We start from the raw sequence: 27,645 nt of genomic DNA, 5'->3' as shown, positions 1-27,645 counted from the left end.
GCCAGCCCGAGAATATAGTCAACCTTCTGGGAGCCTGCACTCACGGAGGTGAGGGGCCCTGGCGGGCACGGGGGCCCATGGCCTTGGGCTTCTCAGGTATCTGAGGGCCCCAGGGCCACCTAACTCCGTCTTCCTCTTCCATCTCCTCCAAGGAAAGGAAGGATCTCTGTCTCAGCTCTCTTAAATTCCTGGGCCAGATGCTTGAACAGGTCAAGCTGCCTGTGGATGGCAGATGGTTCTGGGAGCCCTGGGCAGTGGCTCTCAGACAAAAGCGGGCCTCTGGAGAGGGAGCTAAGAGGGCAAACCCTGGGCCCTGCTCCAGCCAGTCTGATTCTGTGGGTTTGGAGTAAAGCCCCCAAATCTATCATTTAAGAAACCCCCACCCAAAGATACTTGGACACTAACCATGGGGTCCCCAGAAATGCCCCAGGGCCTATTGGGACTCCAAGTGTGCTTCATCCTCTTCTGTAGAAGCTTTGACCTTTATGGAACTGCCATAGATTTCCTCCAAGGAAGGAATTCTTTGGCTAGAGGTTTTTATTTATTTATTTTTTTGAGATTCCTCTGCTTTAGACTGATAGGGCTTCTGGGTCCCAGTCCAGGCTGCCTCATTTCCCCCATCCCATGTTCCTGTTCACATAGAGCGTGACTTAAGGGGTGCACCACCCCATTCTCTTGGCTTCTCTAGGCCCTGTCCTGGTCATCACTGAGTACTGTTGCTACGGCGACCTGCTCAACTTTCTGCGAAGGAAGGCTGAGGCCACACTGGGACCCAGCCTGAGTCCTGGCCAGGACCCTGGCTACAAGAACATCCATCTGGAAAAGAAATATGTCCGCAGGTAGTACCTTGGCCAAGGACAGGAAGGAGGTCACGACTGGGAGGTGGGGGCTCAGATCTGTCCCCAAAGTCAATTCAGGTTTGGGTGGCTAGCGGCCTTCACATTCGCATCTGCACCATGGGTAGTAGCCATTCCAGATTAGGTGGGCAACTCAGGTTTTCTACTATTCATTCTCATCGTCCAACAAACATTTGGGCACCTACTACATCCTAGAAATACTGAGGCAAAGATGGGCAGCTTATAGTCTGGCAGAGACAGGCATTAGTGAAATGCTTACTTTAACGTGTATGTAAAAAATCAACCAAGACCGTTTGGGGTCCTAGCCAGAGATGGGCAGATCTTGGGGGTAATCACCCTATTTCTCCTATAGCATGTGCTGCTTAGGAGTAGCCAACGTTGAGTCCCCACATCACCACCAAGAAGCGGGGAGCAGAGTCTGTGGGTTGTTGGGTAAAAGGGGCAAAGCAGCATGACTGTAGCCAGGTCACTGGTCCAGAGGTTGACTCTCTCTGGGTCTTTCCTGTCCTGTCATTCTGTAATGCTGTGAGTCCTGAAAGCCACCCAGAGGCAGATGGACAGAGCCACATGGGGAACCAGAGGGAGGAAGTGGCCAGTTTTGTGTCACACATGAGTCAGGGGCAGAGGTGGGGCCTGGGCTAGATTCTGCTCTTAACTCCTGTTCAGGTGCTCACCTGAGCCACACTGCTCTCCTGGAGTCTCAGTCTTGGGGCTTGAGGGGCCTCAGAACCAGGCTGTGGGGGGCCAGGGAAAGGTCAGAATGAGAAGGGTGTATATTGGGTCCCGATACTGGCCAGTGTCAGCTGCCAAGCCTGAGGAGGCAAAAGGGGAAGGAGGCCATTTCACTTCATCAGTGTCCTTGAATATGAGTGGGAATCTACTTCCTCTTTTGATTCTCTGAAACTCCTCTGAGAGGGTGGCTTACACGGGGCCTCTGCAGGCTAGAACCTCAGGCCAGATCAAATCAATATGAGAACCAAAGTATTAGCTTCCATCTTCAAACCTGCAGGTGGAGAAAGGATTCACAGAGTGAGACAAGTTAAAGGACAAAGGGCATGTGAACCAATCCTGCCAACAGGAACCCAGGCTACATTAATAGAAGTATAGTTTCTAGATCAAGGGAGGGGATATTTGCCATGAACAGTCCACAAATGAAACACTAGGTTCTCTTTCTGGAAACGCTAGCGTATAGGCATTGTCAAGGTACACATCTCTAACACAGAGGGGACAGGAGGATGAGTGGTCCAGAACTCATCTGGTTGGGATATTAGAAGCCGTAGCGGCTAGTCAGTCTAGAGCAGTGCTTCTCATACTTACCTGCCATTCTAAGCAGGGCTCATAGGCATCCCCAGAGAGCTGTTAGAAATGCTCAATCTCAGGCCTGTCCATACCTGCTGAGTCAGAATCTGCATTTAAAGAAGATTCCCCAGGTGATTCTGTGCATGTGAATTACAATTTAAGAAACACTGCTCTAGACCAGCTGCCTCAACTCAGGCTGCACAGTGAAATCGCAGGGAGAGATTTAAAAGTGAGAATGACTGAGTTTTGCCCCTAGAGTTTCTGTAGTTGTCTGAGTATGGGGAGTGTTAAAACTTCCACAGATGTTCTTACTATGAAGCCAGGGGCGAAAGCCACTGCCTAGACAGAGAAGGCTCAAAGAAGGGGCCCTAGAATATGCTCGGATCCATGCAGGGTGGTTCTGGGAAAGAGGCAGGAGCTCATTTCTCTGTGGCCCTTCAGGGCAGAGCAAGGCCCAGGAGGAGGAGGAAAATCCCAGGGGCAGACTGGTACTAGGAATGGTAAAGAACTCTCTAACAGGCAGAGCTGCCCAAAGAGAACAGGTGTTCAGCTCCCCTCGCTGGACATCCAAGCAGAAATCAACGATCACTCAGACAGAATAGGGCAGGGGGGTTTCTTGTCAGAAAGGGATGTTCAGTTGACCCCAAGGTCCTTTCCCTTCCCTGCTGAGTGGCTGGAGGCCAAGTCCTGAGATGGATAGTGTGGTGACGGGCCCCTGGCCCTCTCTTCTACGTAGGGACAGTGGCTTCTCCAGCCAGGGTGTGGACACTTATGTGGAGATGAGGCCCGTCTCCACTTCTTCAAATGACTCCTTTTCTGAGCAAGGTGAGGAGGTTGCAGGAGGAGAGGGAAGGGGCCTCTGGGGGCTGGGCAGGGAGGGGCAGGGGTACGGTGGGTTCCCCTGACATCTCTCTCTATGCCAGACCTGGACAAGGATGGGTGGCCGCTGGAGCTGCAGGACCTTCTCCACTTCTCAAGCCAGGTGGCCCAGGGCATGGCCTTCCTTGCTTCCAAGAACGTGAGTTGGGAACCCAGGAAGGTGGGAGGAGGCGCTGAGCCCCCATGAAGCCCGAGGAGTGAAGATGAGGGGGAAGAAAGGGGAGAGTGTGAAGGGACAAGGAAGGAGCCAAACTGCCACCAAGCAAGTGGGCAGCAGCCACACGGCCTCTGGGCTGCAGCCTCAAAGGGCTTTGGGAGCAGGTGGGAGAAAGCTGTGCCCGGAGGGCGTGAGCCCCAGTCATGAGGACCTTGAGGCCTTCTGTGGCTCTCGCTGCTCCTCCTGCATCTTGGGCTCAGGTAGGGGAGGGGCTGGGACTAACCCCGCAGCGCTTCCCCTCAGTGCATACACCGAGACGTGGCAGCCCGAAATGTTCTGCTGACCAGTGGGCGTGTGGCCAAGATTGGGGACTTTGGGCTGGCTAGGGACATCATGAATGACTCCAACTACATCGTCAAGGGCAATGTGAGTTCTGGAAGGGGTGGGTCAGGCTGGGCAGGGGGTGGTGAGCTAGGGCCCAAGATGACTGGGGTCTGCTGTGTCAGGCCCGCCTGCCCGTGAAGTGGATGGCTCCAGAGAGCATCTTCGACTGCGTCTACACGGTTCAGAGTGACGTCTGGTCCTACGGCATCCTCCTCTGGGAGATCTTCTCACTCGGTGAGTGGCTGGCCCAGTGCAGGCTCAGCCCGGAGACTAACTCATGTTTGGTTACCTATGATGTCTTATGCCTCGAGGATGCTTGGTGCTCAGGATAGAGAAAGGGCTGGTGGGAAAGAAGCATTGGCAAAGAGTCTTAAAACCGTGTTGCAGCTCCTGCGTGGGCTGGGCAGACCCTCCACCCTGACAGGCACTCCCTCTGGGCTGTTCCCCCATCTGCCTGCTTGTGCAATTGCTGCTTCCTACAATGCTGCTTCTCCTCACCTGAAATGTGCACATCCTTGAAGATGCAGCTCCCACTTCTGGAGCTCTGGGCACCTTTGTAAGAATCATTGGGCTAAGCCCTTCAATGCACTCCTCCAACAACCTGTTTACTGTGGAACCCCAGCCTCTCCAAGATGTGTGTGGGTGGGGTAGGGAGCACTGAGCATGGTATGATCTTGACCTTTGCAGGGCTGAACCCCTACCCTGGCATCCTGGTGAACAGCAAGTTCTATAAACTGGTGAAGGATGGGTACCAAATGGCTCAGCCTGCGTTTGCTCCAAAGAACATGTAAGTGAAGGACCTTGGGGAGGAGGGACGCCCTGCCTTTGGTTGAAGGGGATGGAAAGGCATGTGGCCCTAGTCTCCCTGTCCACAATGTTCCAGGGCCAGGCTTCATCTCCCTCACAGTGGACTAAATAACAAGCCTCTTTTATCAAGTTCAAGGTTACCACTGGTTTCTCAGGCAGCATGGGAGATGTTCTCAGAGAAGAGGGCTCTTAACAGGGCTGGTCCTAACTTAAATGATAGATTTTTGACTCGGACTCTGTTATGACTGCAAAGAAGGGCCCTCTCATTTCTTCTGTCCAGGTGATCTACGGTGTTGGCCAGCGACTGTACAGCCTCTTAGCTGCCTCACCGTAGAATCTCAACTTCTTCCCTCAGTTGTCGAAAGACCTTTCTCCAAGGGTTACTGGGAAGATAAAATAATACATGCCAAGGGCTTAGCTCATGTCTTGTGCTAAGCTCACTTTGATTAGGTTTCGGGATCTCTGCTGGGCAGAACTCTGTAGGGGATGTGCATGTGTCATGACTCCCAGACCCACAGGCAGCCTCTGTCTTGTCTCAGATACGGCATCATGCAGGCCTGCTGGGCCCTGGAGCCCACTCACAGACCCACCTTCCAGCAGATCTGCTCTCTCCTTCAGGAGCAGGCCCAAGAGGACAGCAGAGAACCGGTGAGTGAGGCCAGGCTCCTGGTGGGCAGGTGGCTATGGCAGGCCAGGCTGGGCCGGATCACTCAGGATTGACCATCCCCTGGCCTCTCCCTCCTGCAGGGCTATACCAACCTACCAAGTGGCAGCAGCAGCAGCGGTGGCAGCAGCAGTGAGCCAGAGGAGGAGAGCTCTAGTGAGCAGCTGACCTGCTGTGTTCAGGGGGAAGCCGCCCAGCCCCTGCTGCAGCCTAACAACTACCAGTTCTGTTGAAGGGACAGGGAAGCACGGCTTCTCCCCTCCTCCAAGCTTCAACTCCTCTGTGGATGGGGTGCCATGAGGAGAACACAGACTCCGCCCTTAGTAATGTCACTGAACAGCCTGGCCCAGCTCTGAAACTCAGGAATGTGGGACCCCTGAGAGGTTGGAGAGGACCCCACTTCCAAGACCTGGGCCATCACTGCCAGTCAGGGGCTGGGGCTGAGCCCCTCCCCGCCTATTGTTCTCAACACTGTGGCCACGTTTGCTATGCCGACTGGGAGAATCCCCAGCTCACCCTCTTCACCTTGCTCCCACTGTCAGGACCCCCACACCTACCCCTTCCTGTCCCAATGGAAATGGACTGGTTTTGTACCTATAAAGTTCCCAGGAGCTGCCCTAACATTGAGAAAACAACGCTCCTCAGCAGAGTGGAGGGACCCTCTCTGCAAAGTGAGTGGAATGGGACAGTGACAGGGGACAGCTGCTCGGAGACTGTGCTTGGCTCAGACCTCTTGGAGCAGGGTGGCTCCTCTGTAAGAATCTAGCTGTAACTCCTAGTCTCTGTCCTCCTCTCCACAGCCCCACCCAGCCCTGGATCTGGTACTGCTATAATGAGCCAGATGGCAGCTAAAAGTTCAGGGTGTTCTGCCCAGTCCCCTGTCATCCTGAGCTGGAAGGCAGGGATGCGTGTGGCTGGCCACACCAAGCAAGCAGCACGCACTTCCCCAAGTTGACTCATCATAACTAACAGTCACGCTGCGGGATGTCTCTGTCAGCATTAAACTAACAGCCTTAACACAGCACCTCTGGTTCTTTGTCTCATGAAGGCCTTTGGATTCCCTGGCGCCTCCTGCCATCCCTCCTCACATCAAGTGACCAGTTCAGCACCTCCAGAGCTCAACCACACTGTACCCCACATAATGAGCATGGAACTGATTCTTGCTTCACCAAAACCAGATAATTTAATAAACTTTATTCTTGCTGGGGGAAGAGGGAGGGAAAAAAAGCCACCTACTCCACTCCTCTCAATAAATTAAATAATACACGGCCAATTCCTGTGCCCTAAGCAATCCCTGGGCACTTGAGCCAGTCCCGCTGCTTCCTACAGCCCAGTCTGCTTCCCCTTCACAGAAGGGAGTTTTTCCTACTGCTGCCAGATTATGTCATGCTGTGGGCCACATCTCCTCTGTGGCGAGGGTCCAAGACCCAGAGAGGATGTAGGGTGCAGCAGCAGTGGCCAGGGAAGGGAAGAGGGGGGATCCTCTTCCTCAAAGCTCGGGCAGAAAAGACAGTCCTGGAAGAGCTGTGGCTGACTGCTTCTGCCCCCGCAGCTATCCCCAGCCTTGGGTGCAGGAAGAGGAGGAGGGAAGTGCATTCTTCCTTTGGGAGAATCAAGAGCCCAAAGGGGCCCCTAGAACTCATGAGGCCCCCAAGGCCCTGACGCAAAGGCAACAGGCTAAGGAGCTCCTGTGGCTGCAGGCACGGGAATGGCTACCTCAGCAGCCTGCCCGCAGAGTGCCGGCCTCTGCCTTAGTCCGCCCGGAGACCTCCGCCCTGACCTGCAGCAGGCCCCAGGGGAGCCACCAGCTAGTAGCCTTCCTTCAGCCTCCCTACCCCTCTATTGGACATACTGTGTGTCCCAAGTGCTCTCGGGGTTGGTAAGGAGTGTACTAGTGTTTCTCCCAACCTCTGGAAGGTTGAGAACCAAGGACCCCGGGCCCCACCATGCTCAGGAAATGGGAGCTCTTTGGTCAGACCCAGCATCAGAGGCTTTCGACACTGGTGAACGCTCCTGCTGGTCCCCTGAATAGATGTGCCTTGGGCAAGGGCCTCACTATGGCTTGAGATGGTATAGTCCCTGTATAAGAGCCTGGTTTATTCTGCCGCTGTGGCCACCTCCTCTTCCTCACCCTCCTCCTCTGTCTCTGTTTTGATCTGAGCAACCCCAAGGCGGTAAAGGGTGTCACGGATGACCACCTCGCCAGGCTGGCAGCTCTGCACAATGTCATGAATCTGCCGGTTGACAATCTCGCGGCTGGTGAGGAAGTCCATGAGGCGGTTGTAGAGGTAATAGTGGGTGGCATTGTCAAAGGCAATGGGCCGCTGGCGGACACAGTTCAGTTTGCTGTCCCTGATGGAGGCCAGGATCGTTGTGTAGGGTGCCAACTCAGGGCACAGGGTCAAGGAGTGGTGCCCAGCACTGGGGTCAGCAGGACCGGGCTGTGTGCCTGCATGGACGATGCGCCGTGTGGCAGTCTTGGTGACAGGGTGCTGGACGGAATGCTCAGTCTCCATCATGTCTACAGTATAATGCTGGTCTAAGAGTTCTGGACAGGACACACTCTGGAAGAGAGAGAAGCCATCCGATGAGGTGGTGAGAGTGAAGGCTGTGAGGTCATGAGCCGTTTAAATCCTCACATCACCACCTGTCATGTCTCCTGGAGCAAGTCCTGTCTCCTCCCACTCCGTGCTTCAGTTTCCTCATATGATAACAGGGACGGCAACCAGAGTGGATGCTGTATTATCTGGGCCACCACTATTTATTAACACGCCTGGTCAAGTCGGGCTGGGGCTGCAGGGGGGCGGGAAGGAACTGACTCCCACCTAGGCTCAGAAGCCTCCTGCAGCACCCAGAAAAGCTCAGAACCAGTGAGCCCCAGGGAATAAGAAAAAGGTGAGCGATGACAGTGATGTCCCATCCCTCTCATTACCAATCCTCGTGTTTCTTCCTGCAAAGGGCACAGATGGCCTTGGAGGGCACATGCCTCTGGTAAAAACTATTGCCTGCCACCATGTACCAAGACACAGAGACAAGGGCTCTACCACTAGCCTGCTGGGGGACACTGGATAAGTCCATCTCGGGGGCCTTACTTCTTCCTTTTAATAAAAGGAGAGGGCTGGATAGGGTCAGTGTTTTCTAAGGCACTGTGCCTCTGGATCATAAAAGACATGCCAGACAATACATTCATAGTTAAATCCAAGACAGGGCTGGTTGGGCCCTTACTATGTTAGTGTACATGATGACTCTCAAAGGTGTCAATTTTCTAGACTTACCTGGAAGGCAACCCATTTAACCCTCAAGGTACCTGCGTGTCCTGGGCACACTAAGTAACACGCAGTGGCCTCACACACACAGGGGTTGATCAGTAAAAATTTGTGGAGTAAATTCTGGTTCCAGAGCAACATGACAAAATGCTAACAGAGAAAAAAGATGCTGGAGACAGTTCCCAGAAGGCCTTCCTGAAGAACCCGGGGGTGGACATGCTTGGCTTGCAGGATTTATTCCCAGTCCTCAAAAGAAAACTCACCACGGGCGGCTCTGTGGGGCTAGAGAAACAGCCCTGGTTCCGCCCCCACATCTGGTTGGTCAGCTCTGGATAGCAAAGGTCAGCACACAGGGCCACTGGTGTGGCCATGTCTACCACGTAGATGGGCGGCCAGTGGCGGGAAGAGGCAAGCAGATCCACATGGTCGCGGGCACTCTCGCCCCGCACAAGATACTTGGAGCCACAGACCACCTGGGGGTAGAGATGGAGGACACACAGGGTAAGAAGCTGATCCAGACAGAGTCGAGTCCTCACTGGCTTTTTCCAGGTAGATGAACAACCAGATTTTATGACTGAAGCAGAGTCCATGACATTTTGCTTCCCTCCTACTTCTGTGCCTAAAATCATCAGTTCATCCTTGCCCTCCTGAAAGAAGAGTTGGGAGCATCTAGTCCTCAACTGAGGCTGAAATACCCACAGGGCATCTGCTCTAACCACCACCCTCTTCCACTTCACCCTACCCAGTACCACCATCTAGCCCAGTAGTTCCAATCCCAGCTGCACAGCACTGGCGGCTAAGAACTGCTTAAAAATGGAAGTTCCGGGGCCCCACCCCAAAGCTAAGGCATCAGATTCTGTGGGTGGGGTCTAAGCATCTGTATTCTGAGCAGTTCCTTACTAGCCTGATGCAGGCTAGTAAACACCTCCACTGGAAGGGTCCCCAGGTGCCGCTCTATTGCTAGGCGGTCACTGAAAAATTCTGCCTCTGCTTCTTCTTTCTACCTTTATACCCACCAGGCCTGGCTTTTGCCAAGTAATACGGCCCCCACATCACAGTCCTGAGATCTATAGCTCTAACATCTGTCCCTGTGTTGTCATGAGATGGCCCAGTCACATGAATGCAACCTTCTGGGCAGGTTCTGATCTGCCAGGGTGGAGACATCCAGCATTGCCCTCAGACTCAGCCCCATGCTCTTCTTTGCTATCCTCTTACCTGATGGGGGCACACCTTGTAGATTTTACCCCCAGTGAGATGAGGCGGGGGCTGTCTAACTCTGGCTCCGTTCTGTACAGATTCATAGAGGGCCAATAGGGAGAAGCAGAGCTGGTCCTGGAGCAGAAGAATAAGATTAAAAACACAGCAGTAACGGTGCGCGGCACCAAGCGCTCACTGTAATACATAAAGCCAAAGAAACTGTGAAGGCCAGAGTGGGCCTTGGAACCTCACTAGCCCAATGTACCCTAGGTACAGATGGGGACCCTGAAGCTCTGAAAGGACCAGAACACAGACTGATCAAGCTGTCACTCTGTCCAGGCCACTCTGAGGCCTGGGTTCTTCCTACTTTTTCCAAGGCAGGGAAAGCTTCAAAGAGAAGCTAATACTTGGTCTGAACAAAGCAGCCTAAAATTTTCAATGGTACATCAGTATGAAGGAAAATAAACGTATGGCTAAAACACAGATGCAAAGACACACACAATGAATTGTAACAGCACACATTTTCTAAGAGCCTGGACAGGTGACAATTGGACATTGCACCAAGTGCCTTCCTGACAACCTTGTGAGGTAGGTATTTTGGTTATTTCCACTTTGCGAATGAGGAAAACGAGGCTCAGAAATACAAGGTGCTTATCCAAGGTCATGCACAGTAGGTAGGAGAGCCAGGATCCCCAGCCGGGGTCTGAACCCACTACCTTCAAGAGGGGAACTGACTGGAGGGAAAGGTCTCACATGTATGTCATGACCTGGCTGCCATCTCCCAGGCCTCCCTGACTGCCGGTGCCCTCTATCCAACACAGATGACCATCCCTGCCCAGAAAAATGGACCACCAGCTTACTCCCAACAGCCCTGTCCCACTGCTGCCCCAACACTCACCTTGGAGTCTTCTGCCCCAAAGGGGATGCCACATTGCCCCAGCAGGTGCTGCAGCTCCTCCTCACTGTAGGAGCCCACCTCCTCGAGTTTGCAGGCGCCCTCCTGGAGCAGCCTCACCAAGGCACTGCCATTGCCTGTAAGAGATGACAGTGCTGATGAGAGGGCACTGCCACCAGCCAACACAGGTCACAAACAGTCCCTCATGCATGAGGATGAGAACAAGGGGACTAGGCCTACAATACAGCAAGGAGTAGAAGCAGGCTCTGCCCTGAGCAGTGCCCTAGGCAGCAGGAGGTGAACTCAAGGCAGGTCTTATGACTTCTACAGAGATTTGCAGTCTCTCAGAAGTGGCTTTCTGCCTTTGAACATCTAGGGGAGATATCCAGGAGAGCACCCTTGCAAAAAAACCCAAATGGGTCAGCTTTTAAGGTTTCTCAGAACCAAGATCTCAGATGCTTACCACAACTGCAGAAACAAGAGAAGCGGCAGCTCCCATTTAAAAAATGTTCTTTATATATTATGTTCCTGAACCTAACTGACAGAAATATGTGGGGGCCTTAAAAAAATAATTCCTGGGCCTTGAAGCAGGAAACAAGAGGTGGGATCTCAGTACCTAACGTTAGGACGAACTGTCTGAGAACAAGTGGATCACGGCATGTTAAATACTTATAAAAATAAATTTATCGGATCATATCCAAAATTTAAATAATGAAATAAAATAGAAAATAAAGTATATTGCACTTGGTAAGGAAAAACACTGTTTTATGAAAGTTTTGTTTTAGTTATCGACATACACACATGTACATATTTATGAGAGTTATCATGTTGGGTCATGATGCAGAACCTATTTCTTGCTGTGAGTTGCAGTTAAAAAAAAAAAAAAAAAAGCCTCTCACTCTGACTATATTATATATTAGATCACTTAATCTTCACAACAATCCAGGAGGTGGGCAGCAGTATCATGCCCCCTTTGTAAATGAGGGTCAGGGCAATGAAGGGACTTGGTAGAGGTCACATGTGGAATATAGCTGGGACTCATATCTATGTTGTCAGAAACCTATGCTCTCAACATATAGTCCAGGGCTTCTTATATTCACAGAGCATCTGCAAAACCATCTGAAAGACTGTTTAGAAGGCAGACTTCCCGGCCTCCCCCTATGCTTATCAGTGAAAATCTTTGGGGCTGGAGCCTTATCATAAGCATTCTTGAATGATTTCCACTGTTCGGTGTAGTATACCCCCAAAGGCTGACAGCAGGCTGTATGGGTCAGTCCTATACAATATTGCTGGCAGCTCTTCAAAACTCTGCACCATGACTTTAATCTCTAGGGGATTGTCACAGATTGTCCTATCATTTCCAGAAGGAGCGCTTCAGGTGGGCCTGGCCCCATCTCTGCCATGTGCACTGTCTTGCCATGGACAATGTTCCAGAGTCTTGACTGGGCCCTTCCCTGACCCCAGTCAGCCACCAGGTGGCCTTACCAGGTACTGGCTGCACATCCAGGTTTTTGTCTTTCTCTGTGTTGACGACCACAGCTCCTCTCATGAGTGGTGGGAAGAAGGGGGCAATGACAGAGGCATCAAACTTGGTGATAGGGATGCTGGCAGGGAAGGCCACCTGCTCAATCACCTCTGTCTCCATCGTGGCCCAAAAGTCCTCCACGTTTACCTCACTAGAGCCCAAGAACTCAGGCCAGGTGAACTAAAAGGTCAGGATAAAAAAGGTCAAACTGTAGGAGCCACAGAATATTAGCAACACAATAGCCTACTGATACACCGGGCCACCAAGGCTGGGGCGGGAGGTCTGGAAGCCACGCACTGCTGGGATGCCCCCAGATCTGCCATCTCGGTTCCTAACTGCCTTTTGGCCACGTTTCTTTCTCCTATACCATAGCACTCCCCAAGACCGGAACAGTCGTTAAGTCTCTTCTGCTTCTGTAACTATTCATGTCATTTTCCCTGCCTCGCAAGGAAAGGAGAGCTGCCATTTGAGTATCTGCTATATGATAGACACTGTCTAATTACTACCATACACATCTGGAAGTATCTGAGGTGATACTACTACATTAAGGGACAGAACAAGAATGTGAACAAAGGTCTAGTTCCAAAGCCCACGCCCTTAATCCCTATTCCCGCTGGCAGAACCATCAGACTAAAATTTAGTGACATTCCACCGACTTCCAAGGCCCTGTTGATCCCTGACCTCCTCCAGGGGGCTTCCCAGACCTTGCCAGCACACGGCTATCTCCTCTACCTTATGCAGCATTTACTTATCTATTATAGGCATCTAGCACGTGTGTTACTGATTTTTCTTCTTATATACCATTGTTTACCCCGATCCTACTACCTAAAGCAGAGACATTCATGTTACTTAGCAATGCTGATACCTGGGCCACATCTCAATCTATATGAACTAATAAAGTTTGCATTTTAAAAAGATGTCCTATGTGAGCAATTCTCAAAGTGTGGTCCTTGCATCAACAGCATGAGCATCACCTGGGAACGTGTTAGAAATGCAAATTCTCAACCCCAATTCAGACCTACTGAATCAGAAACCCTGTGGTTGGGCCAAGCAAGCCCTACAATGCTAAAACGTTTGAGAATTGCTGCTTGATTTAATTCTTATGCCCACAAAATCTGAGGACCAGTGCTCTACACAAGACATCTCCCCCATCTTACTCCCCTTCCTTTCCCACCTCACAAGGCACAAGTGCATGTTTTAAGCAAATGCCACAAGCCTCACACCACAATTTCACAAGATACTGAGCCCACCCTCTCCACAAAGAACAGGGGACAGGAAATGCCAACAAAGTATGCTGTGTGCACAAACTGATAAGGCTGTTGTCATTAGTCCAGAGGGTCCTCTGCTATACAGTCCCTGATGGGAGGGCAATCAGTCTCCTCATGGAAAACTGTATATTTAAGTTTCTTTCAGTAACTTCCTGTTTTATTTCAGACTTCAGAATACCTCCCACCTCCTCCTCCCCACACACACTGTACCACTCTGCACACACAAAAGGGAGAAAATAAAGTAAGTCCTGGTCTCTAGAAAGAAATACCTAGTACCATAGAAGGTTCGAGACATGCATACTGAGAATGGAGGGGATACAACTCCATGAGGAAAGATCCTTGATCAGGACAAGGCAGGTGCCAGGTAGGACTAAGACATGTGAGCTTTGTAGGGAGGTGGGCTTCTGTCTTTTCTGGCAACCAAAAAGTCTCTGTAGCCAGATGTGTCTAGAAAAACCAGAGCTCAGAGACCCAAGAGGTGAGCATGGCAGTACTTACAAGCTCAGACTCTGGAGTGAGATAGCCAGATCAAGGTCAAATCCCAGCTCTACCCTTTCTGGCTGGGTGAGCTTGGACAAGGTCCCCTGGACTCTAGTCCCTTCATTTACACAAATCTCACAGGGCCGGCGTGGGAAATGAGCACAGAGTAAGAATGGGCATGTACAATAAAACACTCAATAAATCATAGCTGCATTACTATTAATATTACCATTAAGCAAGCAGATACAAATGACTCTAGAAGTCTCTTGGTGAGATAACATACAAAAGCAAAAATTTTTTATAGTTCATTTTATCTATAAGGAATACTTAGAAAGCTCCAGGAAGCATTACGCTTGTTTTTGTATGTCTTGTTACATACCACTATTATTCAAATAGAAATATTAAATCAATATGTGTACTTTTTTTTTTTTGAGAAGAAAAAGAGAATATGCATTAAATCCCTAATATGCTTAGGGGCCATGTCAAAATACACCAAAGCTTTTCTCCAGAAGTACCGCATTTCCCCTGGCGGTGAATGGGTGAGCCGCGGGTCCAGTGCCTAAAGACTCACTTTCTGTTCAGTCCTCTTTGGTCACAGTGGTATAGAGTTCAGAGATGGGGAGCTCACACATGGGCACTTCACGCCTAGGCATGCAGACCAGACCTCTCGGCATGACTGTGGGAGTTAGTCAACCTATGGAGTTTTTTGAACTCTTCTGTCAGGTTAAGGAAGATTCCCTATTATTCCCAGTTTGCTAAGAGTTTTATCATAAATAGGTATTGAATAATATTAAAAATTTTTTCACATCTAATGAAATAATCACATGGGTCTTCTCCGTTAATCTGTTAAGTAGTGAACTGCATAAGTGTATTTTCTAATGTTGAAGCAATCTTGCTTTCCTGGGATAAACTCTGTCATGATAAATTACTCACTGTTACAGTTGAGATACTATTATCTTATTAAAGATCTTGACATCTATATTCATAAGTACAATCAGCCCCAATTTTTTCTCTCATATTAAATGTCTGGTTTGGTTTTTAAGGTTATATGGCCTTATACAATGAGTTGGATAAATATACCTGCCTTTGCTTTCTTTCTTCTATGATCGGAATCATATATTTCTTGCATATTTGTTAGAATTAATGTATTAAGCCATCTGAGTTTGGTGTTACCTTTGTGTGAACATTTTCTAGTTAAGAACCTAAGTCAGATCAGGTCCTTAAAACCCTTCAGAGACTCTCCATTTCACTCGGTTTATGTCCTTAAAATGGCCCAGGCAACCCCATGTAGAGTCTAGCCTCCCGTAGCCTCTCAAATCTCACGTATCCTACCACTCTCCCCATTGTTCACACATTCCAGCCACACTGGCCTCCTTGCTCTTTCTCGACAATGCCCGGCAAACCCACGTTAGACCCTGTTCCTGCTGCTCCCTCTGCCTGAAATGTTCCTCCTCGAGAGCTACACGGGCTTCAATTTCTATTCAAATGCCCCCTATCAGAGAGGCCATCTCCGATTGCCCTCTATAATCCCCCTTTCCGCCACGCTGCTCTCTTCTCCTCACCCTCCTTCATTGTTACTATGTTCCCCTTAGTTAATACATTACGTACATGTGAATATTAATATACTATACATAATTGCTAATACTTGTTTCCTGTCTGTCTCCCCGAACTAGAATGTGAGGTTCATGAGCACAGAAACTTGGGAATTTTTTTAACTGTCATTTTCCAAGTGTCTAAAAAGTGCACTTATTTTATGTTTAATAAATATGTTGAATGAATAACAAATATCTTTATTTCCATCTGACCTTCTTTAGATGAAAACCTGTGCAGTGGCAGGAAAAAGCCACTCTCCACGCACAGGACAGGACTGGAGCCATCTGCCCCTGGGGACATCATGCAGGCAGGTGGCTGCCAAAGTGTGAGGACAGTTCTAAAGGTCACCCATGGTATCTGAGAGGCACTTACCTCCACACTCTTCAGTGCCAGCACATTTTCTTCACTCCTCTGGGCCATTTCCACTTTGGGAGCCACGCCACAGATGCCACAGATCATGTCATTGTAGTCTCGAACAGTGAGGCACTCAAAAGCCCAATAGCCATTGCACAGTAGTTCCTGCACCTGGCTCAGCTCCTCTGAGGTCAGTGTCTTCTCTGGAAGAAGAGCAAGAGTTATGAGTAGGTCAAAGAAGAAAATCCTGAGGCCACTGGGGACGAGCCAGCAAGAATACAAATTCTGCGAGATGGCTTCTCCCCTAAGTACTAACAACCCTGAGGGTCAAGCATCTTGGTCTTCAAGTGCCCAAGTGGCAACCCGGCGAGCAATTCCACTGGAGTTATAGCTGCCTGTACTAAGTACCTACTAGGCACTAGATGCTGTGCTGAGTGCTTCAAATACATTATCTCATTTAACTCTCCCATCTTTATAAACTAAGAGCTATTATTATCCTCATTTTGTAACTGGAGAAACTGAGACACAGAGAATAACTTAGCTCAAAATCACATTGCCACTAAGTGGCAGAACCAAGACTCAAACATAGGCCTGTCTGACTCTAGAAGCTTTGCTCCACTCCGTCTGACCTTGTAGCAGGAGAGGTGCTTGGGGACTAGTCTGTAGGAATGCAATGGGAAAAGAACAAACAGAAATAAGGAGAGAATAGGTAAAAAAAATTTCTAATAGTAAGGAGGCGATCCCCATCCTCAGATCTCAGCATGAACCTTGGGATTGGTAGCAGACTTCCAGAAGCTGTGTATTCAAAATGAGTCTGATTAACATGCAGTGAGGCCAAGTCTACCTGTGATCAAAGGATGAGCTCCTAAAAATCAGTTTAATCGCATGCTGAGGGGCCCTGGATGCATGGACGGTCTCATGCTTTCCAAAATTAGTTTGACATTTGTAAAATTCAAGAAGAAGCCAAGAACGTCTACTTTTCAAAATATCAGACTCTCCCCCAAGATGGCCCTTTCGACCAAAGCCCATCACTGAAAATTCCCAGGGATCTTTACCTGTCTGCTCCTGTACTGACTTTAGAACACTGCTGATGGACACTCTGGGGTCCTCTCCCAGCTTGATCTGGTTTCGGATTGCAAAAAGCAAGTCCAGGCTCACTAGTAGCTTGTTCCCCACATTAAAGAGACCTGTAGGTTAAGAAGAGGCAACAGGGAAATTCACTGTAACATCATCCACAATTGCAAAAAACTGGGAACAAACTAAATGCCCAATAGGGGAATAGTTAAATAAATTATGGTACATTCATAAAATAGCAAGCTATGCATCATTACAAAGAATAAGGCAAACCTGACATGAAGTTACCCATAATACATTATTAAATGAAAAAGGCAAGTAATAAAATATATGGTAAAAAATTTTTTGAAGACACATACACACAAAGAAACATCTCCCTACCACCCAGCTCTGTCCTTATGACCAAAGTCACTTTCCCTCTACCTCTCACAGATGCACCATGGGAAAAGGCCAGGAGAATCCTTTAGTCTAGGGACGTGTAGGGGGGGTGTGACAAAGGCTATAAAAATCACCCCTACACCAAATTCTGGGATAAATGACTCAGAGGAATTTAAGTGCAAATAAAAGAGAGTGATTTTACATTTGCACAACTCATAATGCACAAATTTGCACAAAAGTATATTTTGGAATATGTGTTCCCACTAAAGAAGGGGATAACGGACTGGGAAAGACCTTTCTGAGCATAATACCTAAGGCATCTTGAAGCTAAAAAGGAGATCAAAGCAATGATTACACAGAAATGAAAATGAAACAAATCTTTGTCCAAAAAAAAAGTCATAGACTGGGAAATATCTGTCAACAAAATAACCCCAAATAAGAATGAAAATACTCAAAAAGAAATTCATGAAGGAGAAAAAAAACCACAAAAAGGACATATAATTTTCCTAGTAATCAAAGAAATACAACAAATTAAGAAATGATATACCAGTTTTTACCTGTCAAACTGATAACCTTTAAAGCGTAATCTACAAAAAGTTCCTTAAAGCTATTAAGTGAATTTAGCAAGGTCACTGGACACAAAGTTAATAAATAAAACCCAACCGTATTTCTATATTAGCATTGAACAGCTAGAAATTGAATCATGTCATTCAGCACTAAACAAAATGAAATACTTAGGTATAAATCTAACAAAATATGTGTAGGACACATGCTGAAAACTACAAAACACTGATGAAAGAAATAAGAAAACCTAATAAACAGAGAGACAGACTATATTCACAGGTGAAATGACTCAATATTTCTAAGCATGTCAAACTTCCCCAAATTGATCTATAGATTCAATATAATCCTAGTTAAAAGTCTAGCAGGATTCAGTAGACACTGACAAGCTGATTCTAAAATTTATGTAGAAACACAAAGGAACTAAAATAGCCGAAACAATTCAGGCAAGTACAAGGTTGGAAGACTCATGCTACCTAATAATAAGACTTGCTATAAAGCTATAGTAAGCAAGATAGCGTGGTACTGGCAGAAGAATAAACAATATAAACCGAAGAAAAGAATGAGGAAATATCAACTCAGACGTGTATGATGAATTGAATTCAACAAAGGAACTAAGGCAGTTCATTGGACAAAGGATTACTTTTCAACAAATGGTGGTACAACAACTGGACATCCATAGGCAAAAAAGGATGGGCCTCATCCTTTATACAAAAATTAATTCAGAATGGATCATAGACCTAAATGTAAACCATAAAATTATAAAACTTTTAGAAGAAAATATAGGAAAATATTTATAGTCTTCACCTAGATAAAGAGATCTTGGATACATCAAAAGCATAATCCCTAAAAGAAAACAATGATGAATTGGTTATCGTAATTAAGAACTTCTGCTCTGTTAAAGGTTCTGTTGAGAGATTGAAAAGACAAGTCACATACTCTAAGAAAATATCTGCAAATCATTTATATGACGAAGGATTTGTATCCAGAATGTATAAAGAACTCTTGAAATTTAACAGAAAGAAAACAACCCAATTCAAAGGGCTAAAGATAGAACAGATATTTCACCAAAGACATACAGATGGCCAAGAAAAGATGCTCAACATCATTAGTCATTGAGGAAATACAAATCAAAACCACAATGAGATACCACTACACATATGTATTAGAATGGCTAAAACACAAAAAACAGAAAAATACACAATATTGAGTGCTGACAACTGGAACAAACCATAACTCTCAGCCATTGTTGGAGGAATGCAAAATGACTGATAGATACTTAGGTAAATGGTCTGGCAAGTTCTTATAAAATTAAACATATACTTAGCATATGGCCCAGTAATAACCTGACTCCTAGGTAGTTACCAAAAAGAAATAAAAATTTATGTTCACAAAAGCCTGCACATGAATGTTTATAACTGCTCTATTCATAACTGTCAAAAACTGGTAACAACCCAAATATCATTCATGTTCAGCAAGTGAACAGATAAATTGTAGCAGTCCACCCAATGCAAAACTACTCAACAACAAAAGGAACAAATTATTGATACGTAAAATAATGTGGATGAATTTGTAAGGCATTAGGTTTAGTGAAAGAAGCCAGACTCAAAATGCTACAGACTATAATTGGATTTACATAGCATTCTAGAAAAACATATAGAAATAGAGCATTATCAAAAGATTGCTAGAGGTTAAGGGTGAAGGGTACATTTGATTACAAAGGAACAGTGCAAGAGAAATGTTTTAGGGGTAATGGAATTGTTCTGTATATTAACTGTGGTTACAGTTACATAACTCAATGCATTTGTCAGAAGTCAGAACTGTACAAACTAAACAAAGTAAATTTTACTGTATGTAAATTTTAAAGTTAAAAATTATATCTATATATAATCTGAAGATACTACTGGCCTAGATAGACTGCAGGGAAATGGCATTCTCATTAACTGTTAGCAGGAACATAAAATAGTACAAACTCAATCTGGCAATATAAGACATTAAAAATATAGATTCAAAATAAGAGACCATAATGTTCTGAAGACAAAGGGAATAAGTAACATATACTCTTTAATCTTCAGCACTCAATTGTACATATATAACTCGATTCAAATTCTCAGAATGGTTGGCACATGGTTAATATACAATAAATTTTTGATGTTCCTGAATGAGTAGAGGGGAAACAGGTGAATATACAGCAACTCCATGTTTGAGTATTTGCCCAAAGGAAATAATTAAGGCTGTACACAAAAAATTTAATTACAAAGAGGACTCTAAAATGGAGTACCACGTATTTCTTTAAAATGGCCATGTATTTCTCCACTTGCTGGCATAGGAACATGCCCATGGTTTTCTGCTAAGTTAAAAAAAGCACATTCCAAAATAACATGCAGCACAACCACATTTCTGTTGAAAGAAAAGCTATAAACCTATAAATCCTTCCGTACATTCTTATATCCTGCACAGACGAATGCCACATCTGGAAGATCAGAGAGCACAATGTTAAGTGTTCATCTCTTGGCAAGATTTCTACTGATGTTTAGTTTCCTCTTTTGTCAGCATTTTCCAGTTCTTCTACAATGAAAATCTGTTATTTTAAAACTACGTTTGTTTAAAGATACTGGATAATAGAGCCCTAGCTTTTACACTTGTGAGGTAAATGCAATCTTTTGGGACTGAGAAATCTCCTCTTCTTCAGAAGCCCCATCTAAGGGAAGGTCCCAGTACGCAAAAGACCAGAGGTCTGAACCACGTAGGCTGTTCTCAATCAAGCCTGCTTTGGGGACCTCTGAGGGAAGAAAGGCGGGCACTCACCTGTGTAGATGTCCATGAAGCTATGCAAGGCCAGACATTGGGGATTGAGACACATCTTCACCTGGGCAGTCACTACCTGCAGCCGGCTGGCTGTCAGCAGCCAGCACTCCTGGGGCCCGGCCAGGGAGCTAGTACCCAAAACATCACGAACAAAAACAGAAGGGATATCAACCACTTAATACTTAATCAACATCCAGAGTTTAGTAATGAATAGTAAAAATTCTCAAGACTTTAATGCTGCAGGAAAATGAAGGTGCTGGAGCTTGTGTTCCAGCGTTTTCTAGGTGGGTGTTCCAACTTTGTTGAAATTTGGTCTGTAGAATCACCCCCAAAATTAATATAACTCAATTTACTGCCCAAATTAATCAATCCCACTGAACTCCCAAATCCAAACATTATGCTGGGAAGTACGGATGTAACCTAAATCCTAAATTGGTGACAAAAACTTTCAGGCATTTCCAATGGAAATAATGGATAATTACTAATTATTATTATTAATTGGCAATTGGAAAAGTAAAAGAAACCTAAGAAAAGCAGAGAATAACATCTTCAAAGGTTACATCTTGGGCCAAGTTAGAGAAGGCAGCTAGGGACAGGGTAAATCTGAAAGGGCTGCTTACTTTTCTCCCCCTTTGAATAATGGGCTGCTACAGAGAAGGCACTGCGTGGATGGAGACTCATAATAATTCGACCAAGAGGTTTGCTCGATGGTGACTGTCTCCTCACTCACGTTGGATAGGATGAGTCGAGAGCTGTTGAGTTCGTGAATCAGAGCAAAGACCTCGGCCAGCTCAGACTCATTCTCAGGAATCTGCAAAACTTTCCGCAGCAGCTGCAGCGTGGACTGGCGCTGAATCTCCCTCTGGGCTGTGCTCAGGGGCTCGGTGGCACTCAGCACTTCTGGGAGTGGTGAGCTCGCCTCCTGGAAAGAGAACAGATCCATCAACAAGCACCCAGGACCAAGAGGCTGTGAGTGGCAAAGGGATGGGCCCATGACTGACAAGTGGGAAACCTAGGTTCCCAATCAGCTCAGCTAATAACTCGTTCTGTGACTCATGGCAGATGCTTTCTCTCTCTGGTGCTTAGTTTCTCTATTAAAAACGAGGACTCTACACAGGCCTCTCCCTGGCTCAAGTATCAGCTCCCATTCACCAGGAATGGGGTTAGGAGGATAACAGACCTGGTTTTAGGTCTGGACATGCCACTTAACAACTGTATATGTGTGACCCAAGGCAATTTACTTCATTTTTCTAAGCCTCGAATTTCCTCACCTATGAACTGGAGGATCAAAATACTAGTACAGAGTAAACCGGATATTATAAGTAAAGCACTTAGCACAGTGCCTGGGATGCAATGAAAATTTTATGAATGGTAGTTCTGAAAAATATATGTACTGCTTAAAGTATTTATCTTCAATGCTTTGTGCATCTAGGTATAAGATGCACAAAGTCAGAGACTTTATACACTAGTCAGAGGCTTGCAGGAACAAGGTTCTGAAATGCTCATTAAAAAAAGGTCCTTCTCAGGTAGGTCCCTTTTCAACGGAGGTTCCTCCCTGACCCCCTGTGCAAATGCAGCTTGAATTACTCCCTCCTTCATGCTCCCAGAGTCCATTCCTTTACTGCAGAATTCACTGTCTCACAGTTGGTAAATGACTATCGCGCCTCTTCAGTGAGTATAGGGTCTCTGCTTATTTAATGAGTCCCAATTCCAGCATGAGGCCAGGGTACATAAAAGATACTAATTCATATTTCCTGGACATATTATATGTTGCTTTGCACAAGTTATGTGCTTAATAATAAGAAGGAACTTTCTATCAACTCTGCATACCTATGACAATTCTTGTTTCACTACCTATAATATTTTGGTTACTTATCTTTCTCTAACACTAGATTATAAACTCCTCATGGAAAGGGGTCATGTCCCACTCACCCTTATATCTCCAAAAGCCTGACCCATAATAGTCATTCGATATATGCTTGCTGAAAGAAAGAATGAATGAAGGGCTGACTGACACTAGATCTGAGTTGCCCTGGTGAGGCTGCATGTTCCCTGTCATGACCATGTTGAACCACGGGCTGGAAGATCAGTTGGCAGGAATATACCCTTTGGCCACAGTTTAAAGATGGAAAGGAATGAAGACTGTTCCAGTTCAGAGATTTTGCTGTCTTACAGCCGCTGAAGACAAACCACGAAGGAAATGTATGGCCACTAGGGGGTTTCAAAGAGTAATACGCACAAAGATCCCTGGGTTTCTGATCTGTGTTTTACCCTGTGGAAAACAATAATGAAATTGTATTTCTCCTAAAATTCAGGAGATTGGAAAGTGAGGGAATGTCTGAAGATGGGAGTCTTGGGGGTAAGCAGCCACCAGTTAGCCAAAGACAGAAAAATATAAGTAAAAGTGAAATTTGAAATCAATTGGCAACAGGTCCCTAGACAATTCCCACTTGGCCTAGAAAGTTAAGTCAGCTCATCATCTAAGATCAAGAGACCAACACCCATTTCCCTGTTGCAAACCATACTAACAGCTACAGAAAGTAAAAGGTTTGTTCAGAATACCTATCTACCCAACACAATTTCATCCATAATTACTGAACAACACATTATTGTGTTGTGTATGTAAGCTCCAGGATTAGAAGGTACAGGGGAACAGACATATCGGCCTTGAAAGAGATTACAGTCACATAGGGAGCTAAAAGAGGGAGTCGAGACAGGGTGTGGTCTTGCTGGTGAAGAGAAGCAATTAAACACGTGGAGAATCCAGGAAGAAATCTCACTGCCAGCAGAGGGCATCAGATGGAACCAACAGAATGTGATGGAAGCTACAGACCATTTATATGCAGTTTCTAGGGTTTACAGATTCCTGGAAGCTCAATTTTGAGTCTCTCTAGGACTCACGGCCCTGATTTAAATGCCCAGATTTAACCCACTTCACCACCCTGTCTTACTGACAGGGAAACAAAAACTCAAGAGACAGAAAACTTCCAGCTCAGCTCTCTCCAGTGCTTTCCTACTAAATCATCACTGCCCACATTTTTTAGTCCCACTTTCCTATCTCACAAAGATAACCTCAGAACACCACCTGAAGCATAGAAAGACCTGGAGACCAGGGGACAAGATTCATCTGCCAGAAAGGCCTCTCCCAACATGCAAAGAAACCTTGAAGCCTGAAGCAGTTCTGTCCACTCCTAAGCCCCGATAAACCTCCCTCCTCATGTAATCTTCTGGGCCTCTCCTTAGCTCAAGGACAGTCAATGGGACCCAGTCCAACATTAAAGATCTTCCATGATGTGGCCCTGCTGTGTCTTTCAAGCCTTTTTTCTACACTCCACCACATATGCCCTCTCTGCTCACCAAGAACACCCAGCAACTCCCTGCCTCCTCCCTTTGGCTCACACTTGTCCTTGAGTACAGCATGCCTTCCCCTTCCACCCAAATCCTGCCCATTTGCAAGGTCTGCCTTAGGTCTGGTGTGGCCAGGCTCCATCTAGAATCCTGACCTATTGTGTGCCAATCTATTTCCCTCCAAGGCAGATCAGTTGACATTTCTCTGATTACTTTCATCCTAGTTATTTCATTTGCTGCCTCAGATGCTGTCACTTTCTAGTCACTTTAAAAAACTCACATGTGAAAATTCAGAGGATCTCTGAAAAACCCAATTTTCCTCATTCTAATAATAAAAAGCGAGCCCTAAAGAGCCAAGTAGAATGTGTTTTACTATCCAAATAGTTTGGTCCAACTTTAGAGTAGGTTTGCCAAGCCTGCTAGAAGTGAAGCTTAGTGATTGGCCAAAAGCTCTGCAAAGGATGGGAGAAGTGGTGATCTACTGTACAAAGGCCTGGGATCTGCCATTCTCTAACGATTTACCAAACACTACTTATGGGTCCTCTATCAGGCCTCAGAGCTAAACTCTGTCAACCCTTCCATCCCGCCATTCTACTGAATCCTATTTAAGGCCTTTGTTACCATTCTCTTTGATGAATGACCTCTTGGTTCACTTGGCCAGAAGGGTCTCAGATACCAAGGTATCTGGTCAACCCCTCGTCTTGGCAATGAGCACAAGAAGGCCCAGAGAGAAGGCACTTGGCCAGGTTCAGAACCTATAACCTGGTTCCAGTTCTGGTGCTCTAACTACTGTCATGTACTAAGAAATCCTTTTATTCCGCTAACAGAACCCAACCCAAGGCCAAGGGATGTGTTTGGGGAAGGAACTCACGAGAGCCTTGGTGGTTTTCTCAGTCCGGTCTTTGGCAAGGTTAAAACCACAGCTGGGACAAATCCGCGGTTTATGCCGGTTGGTGTAGACATAGCTACAAGAGGGATTCTTGCACTTTCCACGGCCTCTTGATGTAGCCAGCCCCAAATCCTAAAAAAGTAAGACCAACGTTCAATTCTTCAAAAGTTGAATTACACCTGGGCAGAGCCAAGAGCCAGGATGACCAGCTGTCAGTAAATCAGAGAACTGGCAACTGCAAAACCAGATTTTAGACTAACTTCCGGAGAGCTTTGAAGCAAGATCTTTTTCTGCAGTAATCCTCTTTCAATCTTAATGCAGCCCATATAATTTTGGCAAGTCCTTCCCCAGCTGTGAAACAAGTGAGTTGACTGTCAAAGGTCAGAAATTCAAATGCCTTTTGGGTCCAGGCAATTGACAGAGTGAAGCAGGCCTGTTCTAATAAAGAGTAATAGAGATGGGTGAACTAAAAATTTCAAGCCCTACCTAAAGACAAATTGTAACTTCTGAACTATCCAAGCTCAAAGCTCTGGCATCTAGTCTTCTATGACGAGTTGCTGTCTAATCAGTCAAAGCAAAGGTCCTAAGCAGTTTCCAGCTGGTGGCTTCCTGTAGCCAAAGGGAGGAGGTGGTGAGGGTATGCATGGCATGCAGAAGGTAGTAACTAGGTCTTTGGAAAAAGAAACCTGAGTAGATCTCAGGATAAGGGACACATTCTTCTTAAGGATCAGGCCAGCTTAGGTACTAACCCAGCATACTGTGCTGTCTTGTTCACTACTGAATCCCCAGCACAGGGCCTGGCACAGAGGAGGCGCTCAATAAATCTTTTTTTGAATGAATGACTTTTTCTTCACCTGCTACCTTTATCAGGTAAGAATTTCAAAAAAATCTAGCTGCTCTCTCAAAATCAATACATCTTACTCAACTCAGTCAGAGAACCTGTCAAAAGGTATCTGGCTGGTTGATAGCTTAAGGATCAAAGAAATTAGAGAATGTTAAGAGCAAGAGAAGCCCCAACATATATCTAAACCAATGCAGCATTTTACAGATGATAACAACTGAGGGCCAGAGAAGGAAAGAACCTTGCCCAAGGTCACATGGCATGCTAGCAGATAAGCCACTTTTGGACTAGGTCTTCTGACATCGAGTATTCCATTGTTCCATGCTGCTTACCCTTCAAAAGGATGACCCCAGAGTCACATATTTGTTTATTAGGATGTTAATATGTATTATATTAAAAATAAAAGGGAGATGGAGAGAAAACCTTGGTGACTAAACAAGATAAGGTGCTTTACTAGAGCACTTCTCAAACCCTTTAAAATACTAGTATTGAATGTAACTCTGGGTTAGGGAGGAAATATACAACATTTCCCAAACTTGTCTGTGGAGTACACTTTAGAGGCTAAAAGGTCCAAAGACTGTTGAATGCTAAAGCCACACTGGATTCTAGTCTCCAATTACTTCCAGCAGCAATATCCCGATCTCAGCTTTATAAACCTTATCTAGAAAAAACAACAAACCGAGCTGATTCGCCCAGTAGCTACCATTTGTATCAGTGATGAGATCTTCAGAATCAGTGATATACCCCGACCCTACTCTCATTTCTAAATACCAGTCCCCACCCACCTTAGATTCCTATTCATCCTCAACCACAAAACCAAACCACCTCTGTGTCAACCCATCACCTGGCTGCACTTACCAGTGTGACAGTGCAGCTGTACTTATATGGAGGAAACATATCAGGTTTGACCTCTACAACTTTCAACTGAGATGTCCTGTTGGCTGAGCCATTTGGTAGCTGTGGATCAGAACAAATTATTTAGTGCTTTTGAACCTCAAACCCTTGAGGTCCTGTGTCCTGAAATAGTTTCTTAGGGAATTTGTGGAGCTATGCTCCACATGAGCCCCCACACGCTAGCCAGCAGTCAGCAGCCTACCAAAGTTTGAGTGTCCCTTTCAAGTTCATGGGTTGCCACACCCTTCTGTGCAGCTTCTAACACTGCATTTTAGAAACACTATGAATCAGATTTGAAACTACTTATCAAGTGAGAAAAGCATATAATAGCTATATATACAAAGATGTGGTTAATAATACTAGCATAGAAAAAAGTCTGACAGATTGTTCACTAAAATACCCAGCGTAAGGAGATCACGGTTGTTTCCCCTTTTACCACTATCTATCAAATTTCAAATGTTCTATGTGGAATGTAGAGATTATTTATATAATAATCATTCTAAATTAAAAGTATTCCATAATACTGAATTTAAGTTGATTTTCAGAATACAAGATTTCACATACTTAACAGGCTTACAACTGGCAAAAGGGCTTATTTTAAGACATGGCAATTTGTCAAAACAAAAGGAAACTCTTTACAGAGAAGACTGGGAGTTTACACAAGTGAAGGGAATCTAAAGGCTGGAAATCTACAAAATGGTTGAAGCAGACTAGATTACTATCCTTCTGTATCCCAAGATCACACATGCACTCAATTGCTGACAAACAGATCAGCCTTCAAAGTAAAAGCCAGTTGATAACTCTTGTAGCCAATTTAGAACTATCAAATAAAGGAAGTTACCTGACACAGTGCACATGGCAAGGGAGATGGAAGACCGATTTTCCTGTTCCCATTTGGTCCATGATAGGCTTTTCAAACTATAAGCCACAATACACTGAGGGGCTGTAAAATTAATTTAATGGGCTGAAACTAGCACTTTGAAAAAAGAAATGGAAAATACCAAAGTGGCTGCATATAATAAGGGCATAGCTTCATTAAACTTTTAATGTGAATGTATACGTTAACTGGGCTGTGATGTAAAAAAGTGTTTCCTTTTGAAGGTCATGGTCAAAAAAAGTGGTCTGGTGAAAACGCTGATTTTCACCCTGAACAAGCCCGATCCCATCTGATCTCGGAAGCTAATAAGCAAGGTTGGACCTGGTAAGTACTTGGAAGGGAGACCACCT

General features: G+C 46.0%; 2 protein-coding genes across 5 annotated transcripts in view; one reads left to right on the top strand and one right to left on the bottom strand.

Moving 5' to 3' along the window:
- CSF1R (colony stimulating factor 1 receptor) overlaps positions 1–6,069 on the top strand; it is a 27,184-nt gene extending 21,115 nt beyond the window's left edge. Inside the window, exons 14-21 of the mRNA XM_006906391.2 lie at positions 689–839; positions 2,893–2,981; positions 3,080–3,174; positions 3,496–3,618; positions 3,699–3,810; positions 4,264–4,363; positions 4,923–5,031; positions 5,131–6,069. Coding sequence (XP_006906453.1) covers positions 689–839; positions 2,893–2,981; positions 3,080–3,174; positions 3,496–3,618; positions 3,699–3,810; positions 4,264–4,363; positions 4,923–5,031; positions 5,131–5,280 — 929 coding nt within the window. The 3' untranslated portion in view covers positions 5,281–6,069. The remainder of the gene's footprint in view (positions 1–688; positions 840–2,892; positions 2,982–3,079; positions 3,175–3,495; positions 3,619–3,698; positions 3,811–4,263; positions 4,364–4,922; positions 5,032–5,130) is intronic.
- Positions 6,070–6,204: 135 nt separating this feature from the next.
- HMGXB3 (HMG-box containing 3) overlaps positions 6,205–27,645 on the bottom strand; it is a 39,895-nt gene continuing 18,454 nt past the window's right edge. For 3 of the 4 annotated variants that reach the window (XM_006906392.3, XM_015585214.2, XM_006906393.3), the window contains 11 exons: positions 26,383–26,481; positions 24,666–24,815; positions 21,067–21,368; positions 20,447–20,574; positions 16,681–16,812; positions 15,644–15,828; positions 11,891–12,110; positions 10,409–10,542; positions 9,529–9,645; positions 8,577–8,786; positions 6,205–7,611 (listed from right to left, as the gene is read on the bottom strand). In XM_006906392.3, the coding sequence (XP_006906454.1) occupies positions 7,144–7,611; positions 8,577–8,786; positions 9,529–9,645; positions 10,409–10,542; positions 11,891–12,110; positions 15,644–15,828; positions 16,681–16,812; positions 20,447–20,574; positions 21,067–21,368; positions 24,666–24,815; positions 26,383–26,481 (2,145 nt within the window). In that variant the 3' untranslated portion in view covers positions 6,205–7,143. The remainder of the gene's footprint in view (positions 7,612–8,576; positions 8,787–9,528; positions 9,646–10,408; positions 10,543–11,890; positions 12,111–15,643; positions 15,829–16,680; positions 16,813–20,446; positions 20,575–21,066; positions 21,369–24,665; positions 24,816–26,382; positions 26,482–27,645) is intronic. The other variant, XM_015585216.2, reaches the window with a different exon arrangement.

Source organism: Pteropus alecto, unplaced genomic scaffold, assembly GCF_000325575.1.
Source record: "Pteropus alecto unplaced genomic scaffold, ASM32557v1 scaffold40, whole genome shotgun sequence".
In the NCBI taxonomy this organism is placed as follows: domain Eukaryota; kingdom Metazoa; phylum Chordata; class Mammalia; order Chiroptera; family Pteropodidae; genus Pteropus; species Pteropus alecto.
This window is presented reverse-complemented; position numbering and strand designations above follow the sequence as displayed.